Source organism: Humulus lupulus, chromosome 3 (assembly GCF_963169125.1).
Source record: "Humulus lupulus chromosome 3, drHumLupu1.1, whole genome shotgun sequence".
Taxonomy (NCBI): Eukaryota; Viridiplantae; Streptophyta; class Magnoliopsida; order Rosales; family Cannabaceae; genus Humulus; species Humulus lupulus.
In genome coordinates, this window is record NC_084795.1 from 24,521,159 (window position 1) to 24,545,839 (window position 24,681).

Here is a 24,681-nt window from a genome sequence, read left to right on the forward strand (position 1 = left end):
GTATAGAACAGCAGCTAAACTTGACTAGAAGTTTTAGCAAATCTGATGTAAAAAAGGCCCTCTTCAGCATTTCTAGTGTAAAAAGCCCAGGCCCAGATGGATTTGGGGCTGAGTTTTTCAAAACTATGTGGATGGATTTTGGAGATGAAATCTCTACAGCTGTTTTGGAGTTCTTTCGAGATGGGAGGATACCTGAATCTCTTAATGAAACTATGATTGCTCTGATTCCTAAAACAGGTAATCCCAGCCGAGCAGTTGATTACAGGCCTATAGCTTGCTGCAACACTCTATATAAATGTATCTCCAAAATGATATGCAGCAGGTTATCGGAGGTTCTTCCTCATTTGATTAGTCAAAACCAAGGTGCCTTTGTTAGAGGGAGATCGTTAGCTCATAATATACTCATCTTTCAAGACTTGATCAAGAACTATAATAGGAAAAACTCTTCTCCTAGGTGTGCTCTGAAAATAGATCTAAGCAAGGCTTATGATACAGTTGACTGGTGCTTCCTTGAGAACTTACTCATTGGGTATCGTTTTCCAATCCGCTTCATTCAATGGGTTATGGTCTGTCTGCGGGGTACTTCTTATGTTCTGGTGATGAATGGTAGATTACAGGGAGGTTTCAAGGGTGTTAAAGGCCTTCGTCAGGGGGATCCTGTTTCTCCTTTGCTTTTTGTTTTGATCATGGAATATCTCACGAGGTTGCTTCAGTTGGGTGCTCATCATCATCAAGAGTTTCGTTATCACCCTTTGTGTAAAAGCCTCAAGATTATTAATCTTTGTTTTGCTGACGACTTAGTTGTTTTTTGCAAGGCTAATTGTGGCTCGGTCCAGGTGCTTAAGCAGGTATTCGAAGAGTTTGGCAACAGCACTAGTTTGAGGGCTAATTCGAGTAAGTCCCAGGTGTTTCTTGGAGGGGTTTCGGTGGCAGACAGGCACCAGCTTCTGAGTTTATTGCAGCTGGAAGAGGGAACTTTCCCTCTCAAGTACCTGGGGGTTCCAATGCGTCCTACTAAGTGGAGAATGGCTGACTGTGATGAAATCCTTAAAAAGATCAAGTTAAGACTTCATACTTGGGCTAGCCGGCATCTGTCTTATGTAGGGAGAGTTCAATTAATAACTTCTGTTTTGTTGGGGCTGAGGAATTATTGGATGAATATTTTCATTCTTCCTCAAAGCATTGTTAAAGAGATTGATAAGCTGTGCATGTGGTTTCTTTGGGGCAATAATGGTTCTAGAAGCAATTTCCACCTTACTTCTTGGACTACTGTTTGTCTGCCGAAAAGGCTTGGAGGGTTGGGTTTTGGTGAGGGATCAAAGTGGAACAAAGCTATGCTAGCTAAGTATGTTTGGGAGATCAGTAACAAGCCTGATATGCTTTGGGTAAAATGGATAAATTCTGTTTATTTAAAGGGACAACAGTTCTGGCAGTACAAACTCAAGATTGATACCAGCTGGTATTGGAGGAAAATTTGTTTGCTGAGGGAAGTTTTTTCTCAATCTGACATTGCAGCTGCTGTTAGACAGGGAAGGTTTAAAGCTGGTTTGTTGTATCTGAAATGTATTCAGATGGATCCGATCAGCTACCATAAGTTTGTCTGGAACAGAACTAGTGGGCCAAAACATAGATTTATCACTTGGCAAGCGGTGAATGGCAGGTTGTTAACTCGGGACCACCTGAACAGAGTGCTTGGCCAGCTTGAGAGCACTCTCTGCCCAGTTTGTGAGTCTGTTACCGAAAACCATGAGCACCTGTTTTTTGTTTGTAATTTTTCCCAGATGGTTGCCCGTCTGGTGCATAGATGGCTGGGTTGCTGTTGGCCTTTGAGGTTCAGTGATTGGTCTCAATGGATTGGGAATATGAGAAGTGATGTTACTGCTATGATTGTGGCTGTTGCCTTTTCTGCATCAGTGTATTATATCTGGTTTAATAGGAATTCTTGTTATTTTAATCATTTTTCTTATAGTGCTGAGTGTATAGTTGAAAGGATAAAAACTGATATTGCCCATGGCCTCGCTGGAGCGCCCTCGGCGTCGCACCCACATGGCCTCGCTGAAGCGCCCTCGGCGTCGCGCCCATGGCCTCGCTGGAGCGCCCTCGGCGTCGCGCCCACATGGCCTCGCTGAAGCGCCCTCGGCGTCGCGCCCGTGGCCTCGCTGGAGCGTCCTCGGCTCCGCGCCCGCATGGCCTCGCTGGAGCGTCCTCGGCGTCGCACCAGTGGCCTCGCTAGAACATCCTCGGCGCCGCGCCTACATGGCCTCGCTGGAACATCCTCGGCGTCGCGCCCATGGCCTCGTAGCCTCGCACCTCAGCAGACGTTCGGCCCCGTGCCCCGAGCGAGTCACACCATCACATAGCCACGAGGGGGAGGGCCTCATCAGCAGCTAGGGAGCTGCGTCGTCAATAGGCCTTCCAAGGGGCTCTCACGAGGGAGTAGAAGCCACGCCACCTGGTGGCCACGCGAGTGAAGTCATGCATCAAAATAGCCGCCCCACCAAGGGGGTCGCAAGGAAGGCCTTTCGCCACATATCCTTAGACATCCGTCAAGGCCACATGCCTATGGCCTATGCTCATGGGTGACCTCGGGGTGTTTCAGGCATCTCATGTCAAGGACCTGAGACCCCCACCTCACGCCACGACCATTATACTCACCAAGGGTCCCACTCCTTACACCTCGAGATCCCTATGTTCAGGGGATCCCTTACGAGTCGAGTGAGACATATTTGTACGACCAAGTACTAAGTACGGATACCAGTGCCAGTGGGACTGCTGGGACCAGAGTCATGGTCCGTACGTCTACGGCCATAGGTCAGAGCCGACACTGCTACCTCCTGCGCCACTACGCCTGCCACCACTCATCAGACATGGGTACAGACAAGTAGTGGAGGCATTCTCCTGACACCTGCTCCAGTGCTGGATGTACAACCCCAACCTCTGAAGCCACTATCCTGCCAGAGTACTTATGTACCACTTGGTCTCCTGGACCACCATGTATCCCAGGCCATCAGAGCCTACTATAAAAAGGACCCTTCTCCCACATGGGAGGGGGTTGGAAAATTCATTGTAAGCAGAGGCTATTGAGAAATATACCAAGACTTGCTCCATCATTTACCTGTGTTTACTTTTCCTTAAAGTTTATTCTCAGTTCTTATATAAACATCACCTGACTTACCTTTGAGTTTTCCGATCTAATTTCGTTGACGAGATTTCACCGTCAACAATAATAATAAAAACAAAAACTATACTACCACAATATTTACACCAACAAAAATACAAATAAGGTTACTAACATTTTTTTGTAGAAATTTATTGTGAAGCCTTGATCACAAATTTGACTTATACTAATTAAATTAGCCTTAAGTCCTTCAACAAGTAAAGCATTTCTCAATTTTGGTAAACCATCAAGACTTAGAGTGCCTTTTCCAATAATATTACCTGACATACCATCACAAAAGGTTACTCTACCACATTTCATAGATTTGAAATTGGTGAGTATATTTGCATCACCTGTCATATGTCTAAAGCATCCACTATCAAAATACCAAGAATTAGAGGCACGAGATTTATGACAAGTAAAAGCAGCAAGACAAGTTTTTCTTGCTTTTTCAACCCAAACACATTTTGAAGGTTTTCTGACAACATGTTTTGTTTTACTATAATGATTTAAATAATTATTTTTGAAAAAATTCATCATAGTAAAACATCTGGGCCGGATGTGCCATTTCACTCCACAAAAATGACATATTGGAATGAACCGTTCTGTGTTGGTTCTTTTGAGAAAATTGGTCTGTTTAACAGATGTGGAAACAGATTTGCTTTTTGTCGAATCAACTGTTTGAGATGTACCTGCAGAAACGTTAGCGGATGCAACAGAATGTATTCCAGATTTCACAAAAATGGTTTTTTCTTTTGATTTAAAACCATTAGATCCTAATCCAGAAAAATTACCAGCTTTTTGACCTGCATCAATAACATCATCCAAAATCCTAGAATTTGGATTAAGCATTTTAACACCTTTAATCATGTGATTAATTTCATTTGCTAATCTCTTATTTTCACAATCTTTTGCAATAATTTTTTCTTCAAGATTCTTCACAGTGTTTACAAGATCATCATTCTTTTCCTCTAAGAATTTATTATTGCTTGCCATTAAGCGATTATCAGAACAAACCCTTAACCATTGATCATACATATCTTTGTATGATTCTTTCAGGGAATCCTCGTCTAGATCAGACTCACTAGATTCACAATCAGAATTATCTTCCTGTATAGCATTGTTCAGACAAACAACCCTTTTATTATCCTGCAAATTCAATGTTAATCCAGAAACAACAGAGGTTAAGGCAAGATTCAAATTATCTTCCTCATCACTACTTTCAGAGTCCTGATCACTCCAAGTAGCTGCCATTACCTTTTTATTTTTCTTCAGTGTGTTGGCACATTCTGATTGAATGTGACCAAATCTTTCATATTCCCTGCATTGCACGCCTCTTTTATTGTTATTGTCAAAAGGTCTAGAAAATTGATTACCTTTGGAAGATTTGAACGAGGATTTTTTGTTACCAATCTTTTTCATGTATTTTTGAAAATTTTTGGTCAACAAGGCCATTTCGTCTTCACCATCATTTTCTTCAGAATCTTTTATTTTTGATGATTTGAGAGCACTTGATTTTTCTTTGGGAGCACTTGGATTTTCCTTTTGGCGAATTTGTTGATTGAGTTCAAACGTTCGCAATGAACCCATCAATTCCTCTACTTTCATTGTGTCGAGATCTTTGGCTTCTTCAATTGCTGTGAGCTTTGTTTGAAACCTGTCAGGAAGCACTCTAACAATTTTTCGAACTAACACATTATTTTCCAATTTTTCTCCCAATGCAAAATATTCATTAGCTATATCAGACAGTCTCTCATAGAATTCTATGAGAGACTCAGTCTCTGTCATTCTAAGATTTTCAAATCTAGTAGTTAACATAACAAGCCTAGAACGTTTTACATCAGCAGTTCCTTCAAATTGAGTTTGAAGGATTTCCCAAGCTTCTTTGGCAGATTCACACGAAGATATTAATTTTATGTAACCTTCACCAACGCCATTAAAGATAGCATGCAAGGCTTTGTTGTTATAACTGGATAATTTATCTTCAGCATCAGTCCAGTTAATTTCAGATTTTACCTTTGTGACATCATCGGATTCAGACGGAGGTGTCCAACCAGTTAAGATTAATCTCCACGCCTTTTCTTCTTGAGATTTAATAAAGGCTCTCATCCTCACCTTCCAATAAGGATAGTTGGAATCATTCAACAAAGGAGGATGGGTTATAGATCCACCTTCTGCAAAGAAAGACATTTCACAAGGCACAAAACAAACGGAAAAATACAAGATCGCACTAAGAGTTTAGTGACCCGCTCTGATACCAATTGAAATTCTGTTTTTAGTAATTACCAAATTAATTAAACCATGAATTAGTTAAAATGCGGAATGGTAATTAATTGTTTACACAGATAGCATATCTATCGGAACAGAATCCGAATTTGTCACGACAGAATTGAACACAATAAATAGACAGTGCAAAAATTAAAGAACACAATAAATTGTTACAAGGTTCAGAAACCCTTTCGGATAACCTACTCCTTGGGGCCACGCCCAGAGAATAAACCAATTAGTAAAGAAACAAAGTGTACAAAAGCATTGACTTAAACAATGTAAGACTCTCTCTTAAACTATTGCCACAATCTTGTTGTACTCTTCTCTACGAATCTGGTTTGATGAAACGCTGATTCTCTTGAACTCCCTTCAAAGAATAGCGAGTGCACACTTCCTCCCGAAGTGAGACTTAGATAGAATCCTCTCCCGAAGATCCTTATGAACACGTTCACAATAGACACTATCTGATTACAATGGACTAGATAGATATCCATAAGTATACTCAGCACTCTCACAAAGATTAAGGTGAACAAACTTAATCTCTACAAATAAACACACTCTTCAAAATAACTTAATGTTTACAAATATTCAAAATGGAAGAGATGAAAAATCCAAAGGCCTTGGCAAGGTATTTATAGGTAGGGAAATCGTCAAAGGCCATGATTTTCTGGTATCTTTGAAATCAATTTGCGAATTCCTTTGATTTAGGAAATCAGCCAGCCAGATGCATTCTGTGTCGACAGAAAAGGAAACTGATGAGTTAGCAACGAAATCAGTCTCATCCGGCAAAACGAACATGGTCATTTCTTTTGACCATGTCATCAACTTAATTCCAGAATAGACATAATCCCACATAATCCCTGAAAATAATCTTAATATATTTGCACAATATATTTTTACCAAAAATTGATTATTTGAGATAAATAAGGCAACAAATATATTCACACTTAAAGATCTTTTCACATTACAAAATCAGCTGAAAATATTGCTAATAAAACCGAAAATCAATATGGAGATATGCTACTAATTTTTCTTTTAAACAATTTAAAATATTTTGTCTAAATTAAAGTTTAGCCGAAAAAGGATTTTACAATAAATAATTAATAAAAAAAGAATAAATTTAAACATATATGTTTAACGTCCAAAACGTGCATCCACTAAGCGGTGGTTGTAGTATAAATCGGGCGGTCGATTCCACAAGGAGGCAAAGAAATAAAGTTAATCAATAACTAAAATTAAGAGATAAATAATTTGAGGAAAATAGAACAAGTGATATTTTTGTTGTTTTTGAGATTTATAGATTAGAAATAAAGATAGACTAAAGTAGTGTGATGTAACAATAGGTAACAAGTAGGAAGGATCAAGAGTCATCAATATGCATACTTATTTATTTGGATATTTGATTCACAAAAATTACACAAATGAGACGTTCACATCCTAACTATTCATTTTGAAGATTTAACATTGAAGCATAAATATATTTTTAAAAAATGTATTCAAGTGACTATTATTCTTTACCATGAAAAGATGAGATAAATCTTATGAGAAATCTAAAAATGACATTATACCATTGACAATAATGCAATAAAAGATTGGACATAAAACCTAACACAAATATTACTTTTACTATTTATAAAATACATAAAAAGAGCATGACTAATTCTATATAGATTTTAGCAAAAGTAAATATATATGAATGAGATGGAGAAAATGATGAAGATATTATCTATATTATTTTCACTAATTTGATAATACATAGACAGTGCTTGACAAAATCTATATACTATTAGTAAACATAAATATAGATAACAAGATGAAGAAATAGAGATCTAAGAAAATAAATCACTCAAATATATAAACTTTAAACACATAGTGAATAAAAAATATCAAACAAAGTCATAGTGCATATATGATCATCCTAACATTCCTAAGAAGGTTAGCCTATTATGCTAGACATTCTCATGAAATTCTAAAGAGAAAATATGAGAAATGAGACTAAAATTTGGTAGAGTTTTGCTACCTAAAAATTACATACAAAATGTGAAATGAGAGTCTCTATTTATAGAGGGAGAAAATGACTAAAAAGAAATATCAAACAACAAAATGGGGTTTACAAAATAAATCTGAAATATTAATAATAAAATATGATTTTGAAAAATCAAATCTTATTATAAATATTAACCTAGTTATTTTGGTGTATGGTTAATATGTCATTTTTCTAAAATACCACAAAGTGTGAACTTTAAAGCTCAAAATAGCAATTTTGCAAGGCCCAATACCCACAAAACATGGGTTGAAAGTGGTTGGTGGCACATGAGGGTTTTGACCCATTCCAGCCAATGGGGAGGCGCCGTGTAGGCACTGGCTGGGAGAGGAGAAGGGCTGAGGCGAGTTGGACTGGGCTACTGGCGTTGGGCTTACGTTGGGCCGCTGGAGATGAAGGAGGCGAGTTGACCGGGTCAACGACTGGAGAAGGGAAGGCAGAAGCTGGGTGTTGTAAAAATTCAACACGCAAGTATACGTATCGTTTCCCAAGTAATAACTCACGGGAGTGAGATCGTTCCCACAATGACTATAGCTAAGTACCAATTAATTGAATTTTTGTTTCTATTTGGTTATCGACAATAAATTGGTTTCAAAACTATTAAAATAACAAAAGCAATAAACATAAAATAACACTATGAAAGAAGGCAAATAATTGTAAAAACTTTCGAAATAAAGAACTAGGGATTTTAATTTCATCAACTATTCACTTTATTATTTTGCTAATCAGATTTCACAATTCTTCTTCCTAAACTAATAGTGGATTAACAAAAACAATTCTTGCTCTTTTTCAAGAAACAACGAACTCAATTTATATGTGAATTTTCTACATTCTTGGGATAAATTCCAATACATAAAAGGCATTGAACACAATAATCCTAAAACTACACAATTCATATAGGTATTTTCATCCAATATGAAAATTGTGATTATTCAATCATAGCATAAGCAATTCTCACTTTTAAGATTTCGAATCAAAATCATAAAATCATGCAAATGGTGATCAAGCATTCACAAGCATTAAGAACATATCAAATAATTTAGAATAGAAGTGAAGAAAGAATCATGAAATCCTCATAGAAAATAACAAAGATCCAAGTGATTACATTAAAATCCATAGAAAATAAAATTAGTTCATACCCATGGCAAGAACAACCATAGAATCAAAGATAAACATAAAGAAAAATAGAGTAAAAGAAAAAGAACTATTGAGAACGAATGGAGATGCTCCACGATGTGTTTTTCGCCCCCAAAATGCTCCTCTCCAAAAGTCTATTTATCCTTTCTTGAAATTAGGTTTAAAACCTATTTTTTTTTTCTTCAGAGGCAATGCGGGCCGCGGCATGGTGTAAGAAGGGCGCGGGCCGTGTAAATTTTCTGGGCAGACAAAACTAGGCGCGCCGCGGCCCTCTATTCTTGTGCTGCGGCCCTTGGCAATTTTATGAAAAACAGGCTTTCTGCCTAGGACCGGGCCGCGGCATGGTATCATAGCGCCGCGACGCTTAACAATTTCTTCAATTTTTGTGCTTTTGGTCCTGAAAATTCACCGAAGCCATAAAATTTCTTGAGGATTCATCTTCTCACGGAATCAACACCAAAAAGCCAATTTTTCTTCATTTTTCTGCCAACTTGCTCCAATTGTTCTTTTCGTTTATTTATAAGAAAAAACCTGAAAACAAGGAAAAACAAAGCATAATATGCACTAAACAACTAAAAAGATTAATAAAAGCTACCTAAAATACAACCTAAACACAACACAAAACTAGACTCAACACTGGGCTGCTGGCAGATTGGGCCAGCTGGGGGAAAGGTGGCTTGCTGTGTTGGGCTTGGAGAAGGGGACCCGAATTGGGCTTGCTGGGATGGGTGAGCTCGGCTGGGCTTGCTGAAGCATGCAGGCAGGTGGCGCGCTGGGGCGCGAACAGCTGGCGGCTGGGCATGGAGAGGCGACACCTGGCGCTGGGAGAGAGGGAAAAGGAGGCTAGGCCTGAGCTATTATTTGGGCTTCCCTCTTTCAAAAATGCCATAATTCATTTTCTTTCTCCAATTTTATTTATTTCTTTTTTCCTTTGTTTCCAAGTGCCAAAAATACTAATTAAATCCTACAAAATAAAACAAACTAAATTAAAATCAAATATTTTCATTTATAAATTTTATCATATTAATTCGATGAAAATATTAATTAAAATTTAATTTATTTTGACTATTAAAATCAATAAATGTGTATTTTTGGGCACTAATCAATATAAATATTTTTTTGTAGTAGTTTTGAAAACATAATTGATAAAGTAATTTAAATACTTTAATATAAAATTTTAAAATATGTAATGAAAAATTATTATGACTCATTTATTACTTTTTTATTTTTATTTTTAATTTATTTACCTTATTTAGATGATTTTATTATTTTTTTTAATCTATTTATCTTATTTATATGACTTTAAAACTAACGGTGTAAGAAAATAATTAACTAAACGTGTTAAATTTAACGGAAACCAACAATTTTCATTCAACTCACATTTATAATATATATATATATGGTAATGACATTATGAGAGTATATATTTTTTAACCATGAACAAATAAAAACAATGATTAAAATTAGTTATAGTTTTGCCACTATTAAGTTTGATTACATAATTAAAGTGATAATAACTATTTTAATTATAGTGGGTACAATTGATTTTAACAGAAACAATTATCAGCAATTTTTATACATCTAAAAGTTAATTTTCATGTTTGTTCAAACTGCCCTACAATGACACCCCCAAAAACCACTAAGCTACCTTGATAGTTGTTACAATTCTTTTAATGGCTTTTCTATCATTTGATTTCAATTTTTTTTATCTTACATTACACCATACATTAATTTTTTCTATTTTTTTAAAAATTATTTATTTTTAAAAAATATAAAATATTGAGAAGTTAAAAGATAATAATAATTTATAAATGTTGAAAAACACAAATTTTCTTTAGAAAAAAAAAAGTTAAATTTCTCCTAAAAAATGTAAAATAGATACAAAAGATTGATGTATTGTAGGGATAATACAAAAAACTCCCTTATGATAAATTGAAATTATGCAAGGATCTCCTATTACTATTAGGGATATGGCAAGTATCTTTATTTATTTATTTTTTGGAATATATATGGTTATAATATTTAAGATTGGTAAAAAAAAAATCAAATAAGTACAAAATACCTTCAATAATTGCGACAAAAAAAAAATACCTTTAATAATTAATTCATTAAACAATATATTTAAATTAATAAAAATGTTTTGTCTATCTCCCTTACACTCTCTCTCTAATTGCAGCCACGAACCAGATTCGGACGGACAGCGACCTCCATGAACCACGGCCACCTCCAGCCATGAACCACGGCCACGAACCGAGCGACGCTCCCTTAACCAGCCTTGAGCGGAGCTCTTGAACGACGGCCATGAGGGAAAACGGACCTAAATCAATTCAATTCAGCTTCCAACCTAATCCTTCCTTTTCCTAGTGTTTGTATAGCCTAGAGTTATGTTTACGTTTAGTCTACACCGATGGTTAAGACCTCATCCCCAAAAATACTTCCACATTTTCGATTCTGTGTATGCATCTTCTTCCCCATTGTTTGGTGTGCTCAAAGGGGCTCTGAAATTCCGCGTATGTTCGAGTTTTTCGGGTCAAGAAGGTGATGATGGAGATTGGAATAGGACATATCAAGTTGTGGTGGCTGCCACTACTGATATGGGCATTGGAAAGAACGGAAAGCTACCATGGAAGTTGCCTTCGGACCTCAAATTTTTCAAGGAGCTTACCACAACAACACTAGACCCGACTAAGGAAAATGCCGTATTAATGGGGAGGAAAACTTGGGAAAGTATTCCCCTTCAGTTCCGCCCTCTACCTTCTCGACTTAATGTCGTTTTGACTCGTTCTGGAAGTGTTGTTGATGATTCGATTACAGGAAAAGTGGTCGTATTTGAAAGCATTTCATCAGCTTTGAAAACGTTAGCTCAGCCTCCTTATTCTCAGTCCATAGAGAAAGTTTTTGTCATTGGGGGTGGCCAAGTATTGAGGTAAACAAATCTTTGATGATTCTATTCTATTATATTTTCTGGGTTTTTTAAATATTGGTAAAAGATTGATACTTGTCGACTTTTTTTTTTTTAATTCAGTGAAGCTCTGAATGCTCCGGAATGTGATGCCATCCATATTACTAAAATTGAGACAAGTATTGATTGTGATACTTTCATCCCTTCCATTGATTTCATATTGTTTAAACAGTGGTACTCCTCCCAACCTTTGGTGGAGAACAATATTCGATTTAGTTTTGCTACTTATGTTCGTGTGAGAAGTTCTACTATTGGACCGAAGTTTGAAGCAGAGAGTTTTAGTTTTCTGCCAAAGATGATATTTGAGAGACGTGACAAGTATTCCTTTCCTTTCTCAAGCTAGTATAAGAATTTACCTCAAGACTCAAGTGATCCCCAGAAAGATGACTACACACCTAATATAACCTGACACTCAGGTAATTTAAAACTTTAGCTAGCTTCGGTTTGATGGCATTTCGGATGATCGTAGGGATTTTATTTATTTTTCGTTTGTTTTATTGTAATATAGCTCTTTTGATCATGTTGTACAGATGCAATTCAATCTTGGCAAATGTTTTCCTCTTACTAAAAGGTTATAGCTCTTTGTAAACATACTTAGTGATTTCTCTAAGTAATTACTGCTTCATGTCACTATTTGGACTGAAAAGCTCTCATTTGTATCACCTTTAGGGAATTCTATGGGATAGAGTTATCTAAAGAACTATTTTAACTAATCAGTGGTAACGTAAAGATTAAGCGCAGTTTTATAGTTTACTGATCATTCATTTAACATATCAGTATGCATGCTGATTTTACAGGTCAAAGATTTGCTCAGTTGGCAAGGATAATTGAACAAATCAAGGGCAGCCCAGATGATGAGGGAATCAGCCGATCAGAACCATCAGATCTTATTACTCTTGTAGAGGTTGAAAGAGATGCTTGTTTGAGTTAAATAATAAATAACCTATTTTTTGTTTGTTTTTCAACTGTTCCGTGTAGTCAATTGGGAGCTATTCTGTCAAACGTATCATCCCTCTGCTGACATTTTTCTTACTGTTCCTTTCAACAATGAACATTGCATCATATTATTTGCTCACATGCAGGATTGCTCATGTTTGTGGTATGCAATTTCTCAAGATATTATATTTATCTTCGGTAGTTTTATCTGTGGACATTAAGTAAATAAAATTCTGTTAAGGACTCGTTCCCGGTGATTTCATCCACAATATTGAAGATGCTTGTGTGAATATAATTCAGATCTTACCTCTGCCGGAGCAGCTTTATAAACTTCCAAACCATTTCCTGAGTAATATAGAACACAATAACACAAAGCAGGAGTCTTTGTTATTTTGTTGACTTGTTTAATCTCTGTATTCATCTGCCTCTGCTACGAAGATTATGAAGATCAATCCAAAGAGGAAGGACATAGATGTATTAGTGGCAGCTGATTTTGAACTTGTTGGTTATGATTTCTCATGAAAAATGGTGAAGAGCATTCACATAGTTCTTCTCCCATGAATGGAATAATAGTTACTAGTTTTGTCATGGGTAAATCTTATTATCTGCGTTTTTTATATCAAAAGATCATTCTAATGTGTAATAATTCATTTTGATAGTCTTAATTGATCTACTGCTTCTAAATTCTCCTATCCAAACTAATAACTTTATTATTTATCTGAAATTGGATGATAGATAACAGTACAAGGGAAAATTCATAGTAAAATAACTAGTTAGTGGGTAAAAGAAATAATTTGACCACTTAGAAGGCATTTGAAGACATACTGAAAAGTGACGGGGCAAAATCATACTAATTGCACCTTTGATGTTTCATTATTTGTTGTTGGTTCTTATTTTTGCAATGCCTCTTTGGAAATAAAGAATGGACTATAAGGTCATCTATAGTTTGAAGAGAAAGACGTGCTACTAACTAATATTATTAACATTAAGCTAAATTCAGGTTATAAAGACATTAACTTAGAAGATTGACGAAATAATACTTTATCATTAAAAGGATCACTACTCACTAATGTTATATGTATGTCATTGAGGAGGAACATGTATTCCTGGCTAATGATTATGGTCCAAGCAAAATCCAAAAAGAACACGATACGCATGGACTCGTTTTGTGAGCCAAATCCACGTTATCATCCGGGTGCTGTGAGAAATTTTGCATGAATATTTGAACAGAATCTTGCCATGTAGCCCCATTGGGTTTCGTGTTTTCTCACTGGATTGAGATATGATATGACGCTGTATGACACAGCCAAATACATTGACGTCTCATCTCAATCTTTCGCCTTTAGACTTCAAGTTGTTGGAGTGCTAAACGCTGTGGATAAGGCTCACCCTATGATGATGAAAGTAATTACAACTAAATAGTAAAAGTACAACTAAAGCACTCTCATACAAGGCACAAATAAAAAAAATGCTCTATTTCTTCCTTTCTATATTCCTCACTCTACTATCAAACGTATTCTAACTGAGCCCGAAATAAACCACTGGTTATCCAATTGAACAATGAACAATGAGCTCATTTCTTTCCTTTACGGGCCAGAAATCGTTCCCTAGCTGCCTGTATCCTACTATCACGATCTTCAGAGACCTCAGCAGTGGCAGTGACAACCTCTTTTTTCGGCGAGTCTGCGAGCTTCCCATTTGTATCCTCCTCAATAAGACCACTCCCACCACTGCATTAAGGCAAAGCTCTCAGGATCATCATGATGTTCACATATAAACTTTGACCAAGAAAAATATGAATTTTTAATTGAAATTGCTTTTGGAAAACTCATTTACCTTAGTTTGCTGATATTAAGGTTACTAAACTTGTTTCTGATAGGCATCACCCATTTTATTTCAACCGAACATACTGTACGCAAATATGGGCGTGACGTTGCAATGAGCTCATGAAATATAATGTAGTCTGGTAGTTTACCTTCATCGTCTGGCTTCATCACGGAAGAAGGATGCACCTAAAACAAAAGGTAAACTCCACACAGTTAGCATAACATAAATAGCCAGAATTCCATTAATGGTGCACACAAAAAGGCAAGGATTCTGTTAAACAATTACTAAAAAATTATGAACTAGTAAACTGAGAAAAATAATAGTGAAAATAAATAAATACCTGTACTACTTGAGGTTTAAAACCTAATGTTCGGTATCCATTGTGATATACCATTCTCTCAGCAAGCTGATTTGCGTAACCTATACACAACGCCTTCCGCAAATAGTAATAATCCTGTTGGCTTTCTCTCCGTCTTCGGTTTGTCTGTACATCTAATGGACCTGGTTTCCAGAAGGAAGATAAACAGAAATGTCAAAATGGAACCTACAGATGTGAGGGATATAGAAACTAAGAGGATATAATACTGGAAACAGAAAACATCTGGGACACAAATATAGACAAGTATGGTACTTCTTTTCTTTTGTAGGTCTAAAATTTCTTTCTACTCCAATTGGTAATTTAAAACAGATCCAATTATATTATAGACTGTGAAAACATTAGCTTACTAACCGTTTGCAATTTTCTGCATAATCTGACACAACTGTCTCCGGACATCCTTGACGAACTTCATCCCTCTCACCTACGAGTAGGATTCAAGTATGTTATGCTTCATCATGTATCATAACTGTTGAGTCAGATCCTAACTTAACTTTACAAGTTCATTCAAGAATACCAAAGACAACTAATGCCAACTCAGCATTCTTGAAAGTTAGTTCTGACAGTTAATTAGAAATCCTTTCTTGTGACTTATTCTACTGCCTATAAATACCTTACTCAATGTAACTTAGAAGTACAAGTCAATTTTGAGAAAAGAGTGTACAAATTTGATGCTGTAATCGTGAGGCAGAGAAAGTTGCTGAGAGAGAACTGAGTTGTATAGAAGTTTGAAACACAATTGTGTTGTCATTAGTTTGTATCCAAGATTCAGAAGATTAATGGATGAACTGAGCTACTGAGGAGTTCAGAGAGAGGATTAGGCTCTTCACACATTCGTGAAGGAAGTTCGAACCTCTATAACTGTGGTGTTTTATTTTTCTGTTTTTCTTTGATATTTGTTATCTGTTTTTGTTCTTTGTGTTGCTGCATTGTATGTTTTTTGTGCAGGAAACAATTGCAACATTCATTGCTGAAATTGCAACAGTGGTATCAGAGCCAGGTTCCTGGAGATAGATCTCCTGTGAAGAGGTCAGAGATCAAAGTTGAAGAACAAGAAGAAGAAGTAAAAGAAAAAACAGATTTGGAAAAGGAGTGCAGATTCAAGAATCATGTCAAGCATTAAAGTTGATATCGAAAAATTCAGTGGCAAAAATGACTTCTGTCTATGGCGTGAGAAGATGAGAGCCAATCTTGGGAATCTTGGATTAGATGATGCATTATCCAAGGATGCAACAAAACCAGAAGGGACAGATCAAAAGGACTGGGAGAATATGCTCAAGAAAGCTCGGAACACAATTATATTGTGTCTTGAAGATGAGATTTTGAGAAATATGGTCAAGGAGGCTACTGCTTATGAAATGTGGAATAGACTTGAGCAGATGTTCATGACAAAAAGCTTGCCAAGTCGTGTGTACCTAAAGCAGAAATTTTATGGTTTCAAAATGGATGAAGGTAAAACTCTTCATGATAACATGAATGATTTTTATAAATTGGTTTCTGATCTTAGCAGCTTAGAAGTTCAAATTGAAGAGGAGGACAAAGCAATCTACCTACTCAATTCACTGCCCTCTCAATATGAGCAATTCAAAGATACAATAATCTACTCTAAGGATACATTAGTTCTTGATGAAATCATTGGAGCCATTTATTCGAAGGAGTTATCTCTGAAGCAAACTGGCAGAGCACTCAAGAGTAACTCAGAAGCATATTACTCTCGAGGAAGACAACCATTCAGGGGAAACAATAATCAAGAACAACATGGAAAGAAAAGAAGGAGTCAAAGTGCAAGAGGCAGATGGAGATCACAATCGAGAGGTCCAAGAACCAACAGCAAGTGTTATCACTGTGGTAAGATTGGCCACATCAAGAAGTATTGCTATGACTTAACAAGAAAGCAAAGAGACTCAAGAACATCAGACCAGAACAACCAAGATCAAGATAATGCAGCAAATTATAGTGAGCAGTGTGAAGATGGAGATGTTCTTATAGCAGAGATACCAGAAGCTTTAACTACAATAGAGCATAAAAATGAATGGATAATTGACTCGGGTTGTAATTTTCACATGACCAACAACAAGAGTTGGATCAGAGATCTAAGACAACAAAAGATTGGTAAAGTAATCTTTGGAAATGGACAGACATGTGCAATCGAAGGAATTGGAAATGTGATGTTTAGATTGGATGATGGAACACTTAGAGAAATCAAGGATGTCAGGTATGTTCCTAACTTAGCTCGAAATTTGATTTCTCTAAGCATGTTTGATGATGCAGGATATGAGTTCAAAGGAAATGCTGGCTGTATGAAAATATGCAAAGGCTCATTGGTAGTGCTAAAAGGAATAAAGCAAGGAGGTCTTTATTATCTTAAAGGAGAGGCTCTATGTGGAGATGCAGCTGTAGCCATGTCAACAAGAGAAGACAAAACTGAATTGTGGCATAAAAGACTCGGCCACATCAGTGAAAAGGGTATACATATTCTGAATTCAAAGGGTGCTTTTGGTAAGGACAAAATCAGTCATCTATCATTTTGTGAACATTGCATTTTAGGAAAACAACATAGAGTCAAATTTCAAACTGGAACACATTCATCTAAATACAATCTAGAATATGTGCATGCTGATTTGTGGGGTCCAGAAAAGGTTAAAACCTTTGGTGGAAGTGCATATTTTTTATCTATTATTGATGATCACAGCAGGAAAGTTTGGGTCTATTTGTTGAAACATAAAAATGAAGCATTTAAGGCTTTTAAAAACTGGAAAAACCTGACTGAGAATGAAACTGGAAATAGAGTCAAAGTACTTAGAACTGATAATGGACTTGAATTTTGCAATGATGAATTTAACTAGTTTTGTTTAGATCATGGAATAGATAGGCACAAAACAGTTAGAATGACACCACAGCAAAATGGTGTAGCTGAAAGAATGAACAGGACTCTACTGGAAAAAGCAAGATGTATGCTGTTGAGTTCAGGATTACCAAAAGGTTTCTGGGGAGAAGCCATTATGACAGCAGCCTATTTGATAAATAGGTGTCCATCTCGAGCTATTAACCTCAAAACTCCTGAGGAACAATGGTCAGGTAAAGTTCCTAACTTGTCTCATTTGAAAGTTTTTGGATGTACTGCATTTGTACATCAAAGCATAGGTAAGTTAGAACCTAGATCAAACAAATGTGTTTTTCTAGGATATCCTCATGGGGTTAAAGGGTATAGACTGTGGGATAAATCAAGAGGTGGTTTCAAGGTTATTATCAGTTGGGATGTAATATTCAATGAAAATGGATTTCCTTGTAAGACTAACATGGATGCAGGCCACAGAAATCAAAATGAAATGACTAAAGATGCAGGTTTAGAAAGGGAATCTGTTCAGGTGGAACAGATAATTGAAGAACATGATAAGTACACAACTGAAAGAGAAGATCAGGCTCAGGTGGAACCAATACAAGAAATATCAGAAGAGGAATCTGAACAATCTGGTAGAACAAGACTTGAGGACTACATGTTGACAAGAGACAGACCAAGAAGGGAGCCAAAACCTGTCAACAAACTGAGTTTGAATATCTGGGAAGACATCATAGCTTATGCATTCTATTCAGCAATGGAAACATGCAGGAAAGAACCAGAAAATTATGAAGAAGCATTAAAGAGCAGTCAAGCAGAAAAATGGACTACTGCAATGAATGAAGAAATGTCATCCCTGATAAAAAATAAAACATGGGAGTTGGTTCCAAGACCCAAGAACAGTTCTGTGATAGCAAATAAATGGATCTACAAGCTAAAAGAAGAAGAAGCAAATGGAGAAAAAGTCAGGTACAAAGCCAGGCTAGTTGCCAAAAGCTTTACACAGAAAGAAGGGGTCGATTTCAATGAGATATTCTCTCCAGTGGTTAAATATAAAACTATTAGAATTATGCTGTCTATTGTTGTTCAGTTTGACATGGAACTTGAACAGATGGATGTCAAAACCGCACTTTTACATGGTGAGTTAGAAGAGGTCATCTACATGGAACAACCAAAGGGATACGAGCAAGGATCAACAGAAGGAACAGTATGCAAGCTTAAGAAAGCACTGTATGGACTGAAGCAAGCCCCAAGACAGTGGAACAAGAAATTTGACAGTTTCATGATAAAACAAGGCTTTCAAAAGAGTTTACATGACACATGCTTATACTACAAAGGATCAAGGATTGAAGACAGTGAATACCTCCTGCTCTATGTAGATGATATGTTGTTAATAAGTAAAAGCATAACAAAGATTGACAATCTTAAAAGGATACTCAAGTCAGAATTTGATATGAAGGATTTGGGGAATGCAAGGAAAATCTTGGGAATGGAACTAAAGAGAAATAGAAGTCAGGGAACAATGGTGATTAGTCAAAAGGGGTACATCGAAAAAGTTCTAAACAGATTTGCTATGAAAGAAGCAAAACAAACTAAGCAGCCTATGACTACTCAATATCAAGTTTCTAACAAACAGTGTCCAGAAACTTTAAAGGAGAAACAAGAGATGAAGAAAATACCATATGATGCTGCAGTAGGATCTATTATATATTTGATGGTTTGCTCAAGACCTGATCTAGCTCACAGTATAAGCTGCCTCAGCAGGTACATGGCCAATCCAGGAAAGGAACACTGGCAAGCAATGAAGTGGTTAATGAGATACTTGGTAGGAACATCAAAAGAAGGCTTAATATACAAAAGACAGAATAAAGAAATCAGTATTGAAGGTTTTAGTGACTCAGACTATGCAGGGGACAAAGACACCAGAAGATCAACTTCTGCATACCAGTTTCTAGTATGTGGCAACTGTGTTAGCTGGAAGACACAGCTGCAATCTGTAGTAGCACTTTCTACTACAGAAGCTGAATTCATGGCAGCAACAGATGCAATAAAGGAAAGCATTTGGATTCAAGGACTGCTAAAAGAAATAAGGCTGTTTAATGACACTGCAGTGATCAATCTGGATAGTCAGAGTGCAATTCATTTGTGCAAGAATCCAATGTACCATGATAGAACAAAGCACATAGATATCAAGTATTTTTTCATAAGAGAAAAGGTAACTCAGGAAGTAGTCAGAATTGAAAAGGTGCATACAGATGAAAACCCTGCAGATATGGGAACTAAAATTGTGACTCTAGGCAAGTTTAATCATTGCAAGGACTTGCTTAGAATTGGAATTGGATAAATCGGAAGCAAGATGTCCTGAACTCCTCACAGTCTTGGTAAGTCTTCAAAAGTGAAGTTAAGATCTGAGGTGGAATTTGTTGAGTCAGATCCTAACTTAACTTTACAAGTTCATTCAAGAATACCAAAGACAACTAATGCCAACTCAGCATTCTTGAAAGTTAGTTCTGACAGTTAATTAGAAATCCTTTCTTGTGACTTATTCTACTGCCTATAAATACCTTACTCAATGTAACTTAGAAGTACAAGTCAATTTTGAGAAAAGAGTGTACAAATTTGATGCTGTAATCGTGAGGCAGAGAAAGTTGCTGAGAGAGAACTGAGTTGTATAGAAGTTTGAAACACAATTGTGTTGTCATTAGTTTGTATCCAAGATTCAGAAGATTAATGGATGAACTGAGCTACTGAGGAGTTCAGAGAGAGGATTAGGCTCTTCACACATTCGTGAAGGAAGTTCGAACCTCTGTAACTGTGGTGTTTTATTTTTCTGTTTTTCTTTGATATTTGTTATCTGTTTTTGTTCTTTGTGTTGCTGCATTGTATGTTTTTTGTGCAGGAAACAATTGCAACATTCATTGCTGAAATTGCAACAATAACAGATGCATAAGTGTAGGGTTCCTTTTTTCTCATGAAAAGAATCCAAGGAATCAAGGTGAATAAGCTCATCATAACGCTGTCAGATAATCTCTGTGACAGCTCCTAATCGCTTAGTTAACACTGTTAGATAACAGTCATAAAACTCATCTTAATTTTCTTTACCTGCAAGCCATGGTCCTTTAACCAATCAACATCATAGTCAGTTTGATGCCAGCACTCATAGATTTGCAGCAACTGGATGTGATCACCCCAGCCAGATCCATCAGGAAGATCCAAACGCTCCTGTTTCCTTTTCTTCTCAGTATTCTTGCTGCATGAGAAACGCTTAGCTGATAAATAATTTTCTCATAGGAATACAAAAATAAAAAAAAAAAGGAAGAGGGGGGAGGAGGCAAACTTCACATAATGATCGCTGAAATAATGCCATGAGAGCTGATAGTTATTTTGGAAAGGCAGAAAGCTGGACTTAAGGACCAGGGAAAAGAAAAGAAGAAACTGCGATACTTGGTAGCATCCTAAGTTCCTCCTAACGAGCTTCACTACCTAATAAAATTTCATATTTTACCTTCTACCAGGAAGCAACATGGTTTCTGCAGATAACATAGAAGCAACGGTCAAAGCTTGGGATAAGCAACCATATTCATTTGCCTCAATCAAAGTTCTTGAAAGTGAAGGTTCTAGAGGAAGCTCTGCAAAGAATCATTAAAGTCACTCAGCACAATCACTAAATACTAGTCCTTTTCATACAATTTTGCCAAACACACAAGTTTTGCAACAGTAAAAGTCATACTTGTATTTTGAAGGGAAAAAAACAAATCCGAAGACCTGGTTAATTAGGGATCTCTTAAATAGAATATAATCATCCATTCATGAAAACAAAAATGCTGAAATTTAATTCACGATGCAAATGATGGCAACATGAAGCTACTATTAATTCTAAAAAATGGCTGAGGATTTCACACCTGCCATTGTTCTCCCAATTGATGTGATCAGGCCATTTTCATCAATAGCATCTATGAGATATAATTGCTTTAAAGCATCTTCTAAAGACTCGGCTGCCACAAAGACAACAAGATCAAATCAACATATCCAGGAAGCTAATATTGTAACTAACCAATAATAAAAAGGAGGCAAGTAAGAATAATAATAAAATACAAAAAGAATGTGTACATACAGGAAGGAGGATCAAGGAAATCAAATTTCAAAATATCAATATCTCGAAGGTCCAATGATTTCAAATAAAGAACAGTTCCAGCAAGAGAAGATCGCTGTATTTCAGGAATTGTTACATCCAGGAATTCATCATTGTAAACTGCGGAAGGATACAATCGATAGCACTTCCCAGGACGTGTTCTTCCAGCTCGACCTGCACGTTGATTAGCTTGTACTCTGCAATTAAAGAAAACCAAAATCAACTAAAATAAATAAATGCAAAAAATAAGAATTTTATTAGACAAATATGATAAAATCACAGCTTATCAGGCATAGCAACTCAATTCCCAAGCCATCTTTTGATTTTTCACTAGGATCATGATCAAAATTTTACATAAATAAAATCTTCTAAATTGAGAAAAATATGAAAATTACTGATGTACCGGAAAGCAACAAATACAAGAAGAAATACACCCCACCATGAAAATACAAATTTCTTACTTGCTAATTTGGACAACATCAAGGGAATACATGCCAGTTGCTGAGTTGTATTGCCGTTGCTTCACATAACCAGAATCAATAACATACCTATCATTCATGCATAATACGTAGATATGTAAACTGTCAGATTAAATAAAAAAAAAATTGGCAGAACAAATACAACAAAAATGCTAAGTAAGAATGTTACTCTTACACAACACCATCCACAGTCAAAGAAGTCTCTGCAATATTTGTGGAAACAATAATTCGCCTACAGTTTGGAGGTGGAGGACTAAATACACGTACCTGAAAAAATAAGAGACAAGGACACTTATGTAAAATTTAAAGTCATCGATATCATTGAGAAGGAGAAAGCTGAGTACTTAGGTACTTACCTGCATTTCAGGTGGCAAAGAACCGTGAAGGGGAAGTATTATCACATCCATGCAAGATCCTTCCTCTAGGCTTCTTATTTTATCTTCCAATTTTGATACCAACTTATCTATATCATCCTATGAGCAATACCTTATGGTTAGTAATAAAATGGGTATGAACACAAAGTTGTAACAGATACAGTGCGTAACACCCCTCCCCAAGAAACTCCCTACCCAACCACACCAAGAGAGAGAGAGAGAGAGAGAGAGAGGTCACACCTGCCCAGTCATGAATACTAAGATATCACCTTCTGGTTCCCGAACATGTAAATCTAATAAAAATATTATGGTTAGTATAAGTACCCAGTATTCCTTAAATTCATTAGGGACACAAAATTTATACTCAAACATTACACTAATAATTTGACATGCATTTCTACCCACCAATAAACATGAGTGGATTCCACTTTAAAATATTAGTGTAATGTTTGAGTATAAAATTTGACTGTCTCAATCATCACTCTTTTTGACAAATATATCAGTTAAATCATCATAATAATGCTATAAAGAAGTATACTACAAGTCCAAGAGTAAAATAAGAACACTGATCATACCAAGAGCTGTTTTCAAACATGACTCAAGATAGCTTTTAGGACGCTCATTGCTGTACAATATTTCAACAGGGTATAGCTTTCCAGGAACAGTCAGTACTGGACAATTAGAAAAAAAGTTTGATACTTTTTCACCATCAAGAGTTGCAGAAGTTATCAGCACTTTTAAATTTGATGCGCGCCTCTTAATCAAACGTTTCATCAATCCCAACAATATGTCACTGAAATACATATTATATTTATATTATATCACACAATCATTAATGTTCAAGCATTATAAGTTAAATTAGGAAGCATAATTCATTTAATGATTACAAATTCATCTCCAAACTAAATCCTTTATTGATTCTTTTCAATACTCCCTACACATATACCAAATCTTTCCCTTTACAATTTCTTCGATTACAGATTAGTAAAAGTGACCGTAGACTTGTGAAACTTACGTATTTAGACTCCTTTCGTGAGCTTCATCGAGAATTATTACTGAGTACTGATTAAGCTCAGGATTAGCCAAACTTTCGCGGAGAAGAACTCCATCAGTTAGGTATCTGAGAAGAGTGTTCCCAACAAGCATTAAGCAAAGAGGGTAACAAGAAGTAATCAAAGCAAAACAAAATCAAATTTCAATACAAAGCCTTAACAACTTACTTAATGAAGGTTCTATCACAGGTTCGATCTTCAAATCTTATAGCGTATCCGACCTCCTCTCCCAGACGAACACCAAGCTCCTGAGCAACACGTCTGCGGTCACAGTATGTAGAGTTACACGATTTTGTACACTGTTCGAAGATGGAGTATAGCATAGCATAGAATACTTCTCTTAACTGCATACCTGGAAACTGAGACTGCGGCAACTCGGCGAGGTTGGGTGACGCCAATGGCTCCAGATTTACTGTAGCCACGTTTGTGAAGTATCTGAGATAGCTGTGTGCTTTTTCCTGAACCGGTCTCTCCTATTATTACAACCACCGGATTCTGCTCCACCGTTTCTATGATCTTCTCTTCGAATTGGACAATCGGAAGGTTCGCCATTGGTGAACCAAACGAAAGCCCGAACCCGCGCGCTCAGTCACCGTTGGACCTTGGTTTTGGAATATAATAAAACGACACGCCCTTCTGGCTTTTCCCAAATATGTCGAAACGTCATGTCGGATTATAACTTCTAGTCGTTTAGAAATAAAACGGCATGTCGTTAATTTTTTTTTTGTTTACATTACGAATATTTCATTAAAAGTAATAATAATAGTGTAATATATCCTGACAACAAGAAATGAAAAGTACTTTTAAGTATACAAGTTTTCGTTTGCCCAACAGCATGCACAACCATCATATAAAAAGTGTTTTAGCTATACAAATTTTTCATCCACTGTACATAACTAATTCATAAAAAGTTCTTTAGTTATACAAGTTTTTCATTCACCTTAAAAACATGCGCAACTAATCTACGTGTAAAACAAATATAGAATAAAGACACCTAAAAAAATTGGACAACAAACTTATAGTATTTTCTAAAAAAAAAACATGTAAAATACAAAGAACTTTTAGGAATTTGTAGCTAATCCACGTTGTTCATATTTT

General features: G+C 36.3%; 2 protein-coding genes across 3 annotated transcripts; one reads left to right on the forward strand and one right to left on the reverse strand.

The window, feature by feature from the left end:
* The first annotated feature begins 10,745 nt into the window (after positions 1-10,745).
* On the forward strand, positions 10,746-12,749 carry LOC133822341 (bifunctional dihydrofolate reductase-thymidylate synthase-like). Of its 2 annotated transcripts, XM_062254632.1 has the most exons (4): positions 10,746-11,532; positions 11,632-11,984; positions 12,099-12,139; positions 12,366-12,749. In XM_062254632.1, exons 1-2 carry the CDS (start codon positions 10,991-10,993, stop codon positions 11,909-11,911), a joined length of 822 nt encoding a protein of 273 aa, XP_062110616.1. In that variant the 5' UTR covers positions 10,746-10,990; the 3' UTR covers positions 11,912-11,984; positions 12,099-12,139; positions 12,366-12,749. The 2 variants fall into 2 exon arrangements, with proteins under 2 accessions (XP_062110616.1, XP_062110617.1); XM_062254633.1 differs by lacking the exon at positions 12,099-12,139.
* Positions 12,750-13,529: 780 nt separating this feature from the next.
* LOC133822342 (probable pre-mRNA-splicing factor ATP-dependent RNA helicase DEAH4) lies at positions 13,530-24,188 on the reverse strand. The gene is made up of 16 exons (XM_062254634.1): positions 23,936-24,188; positions 23,752-23,844; positions 23,547-23,651; positions 23,107-23,324; positions 22,772-22,824; positions 22,514-22,630; positions 22,333-22,424; positions 22,140-22,226; positions 21,661-21,875; positions 21,449-21,541; positions 21,052-21,175; positions 20,649-20,796; positions 15,062-15,131; positions 14,672-14,832; positions 14,341-14,516; positions 13,530-14,234 (listed from the first exon to the last, which is right to left on the reverse strand). Exons 1-16 carry the CDS (start codon positions 24,133-24,135, stop codon positions 14,078-14,080), a joined length of 2,109 nt encoding a protein of 702 aa, XP_062110618.1. The 5' UTR covers positions 24,136-24,188; the 3' UTR covers positions 13,530-14,077.
* Between the last annotated feature and the right edge of the window lie 493 nt (positions 24,189-24,681).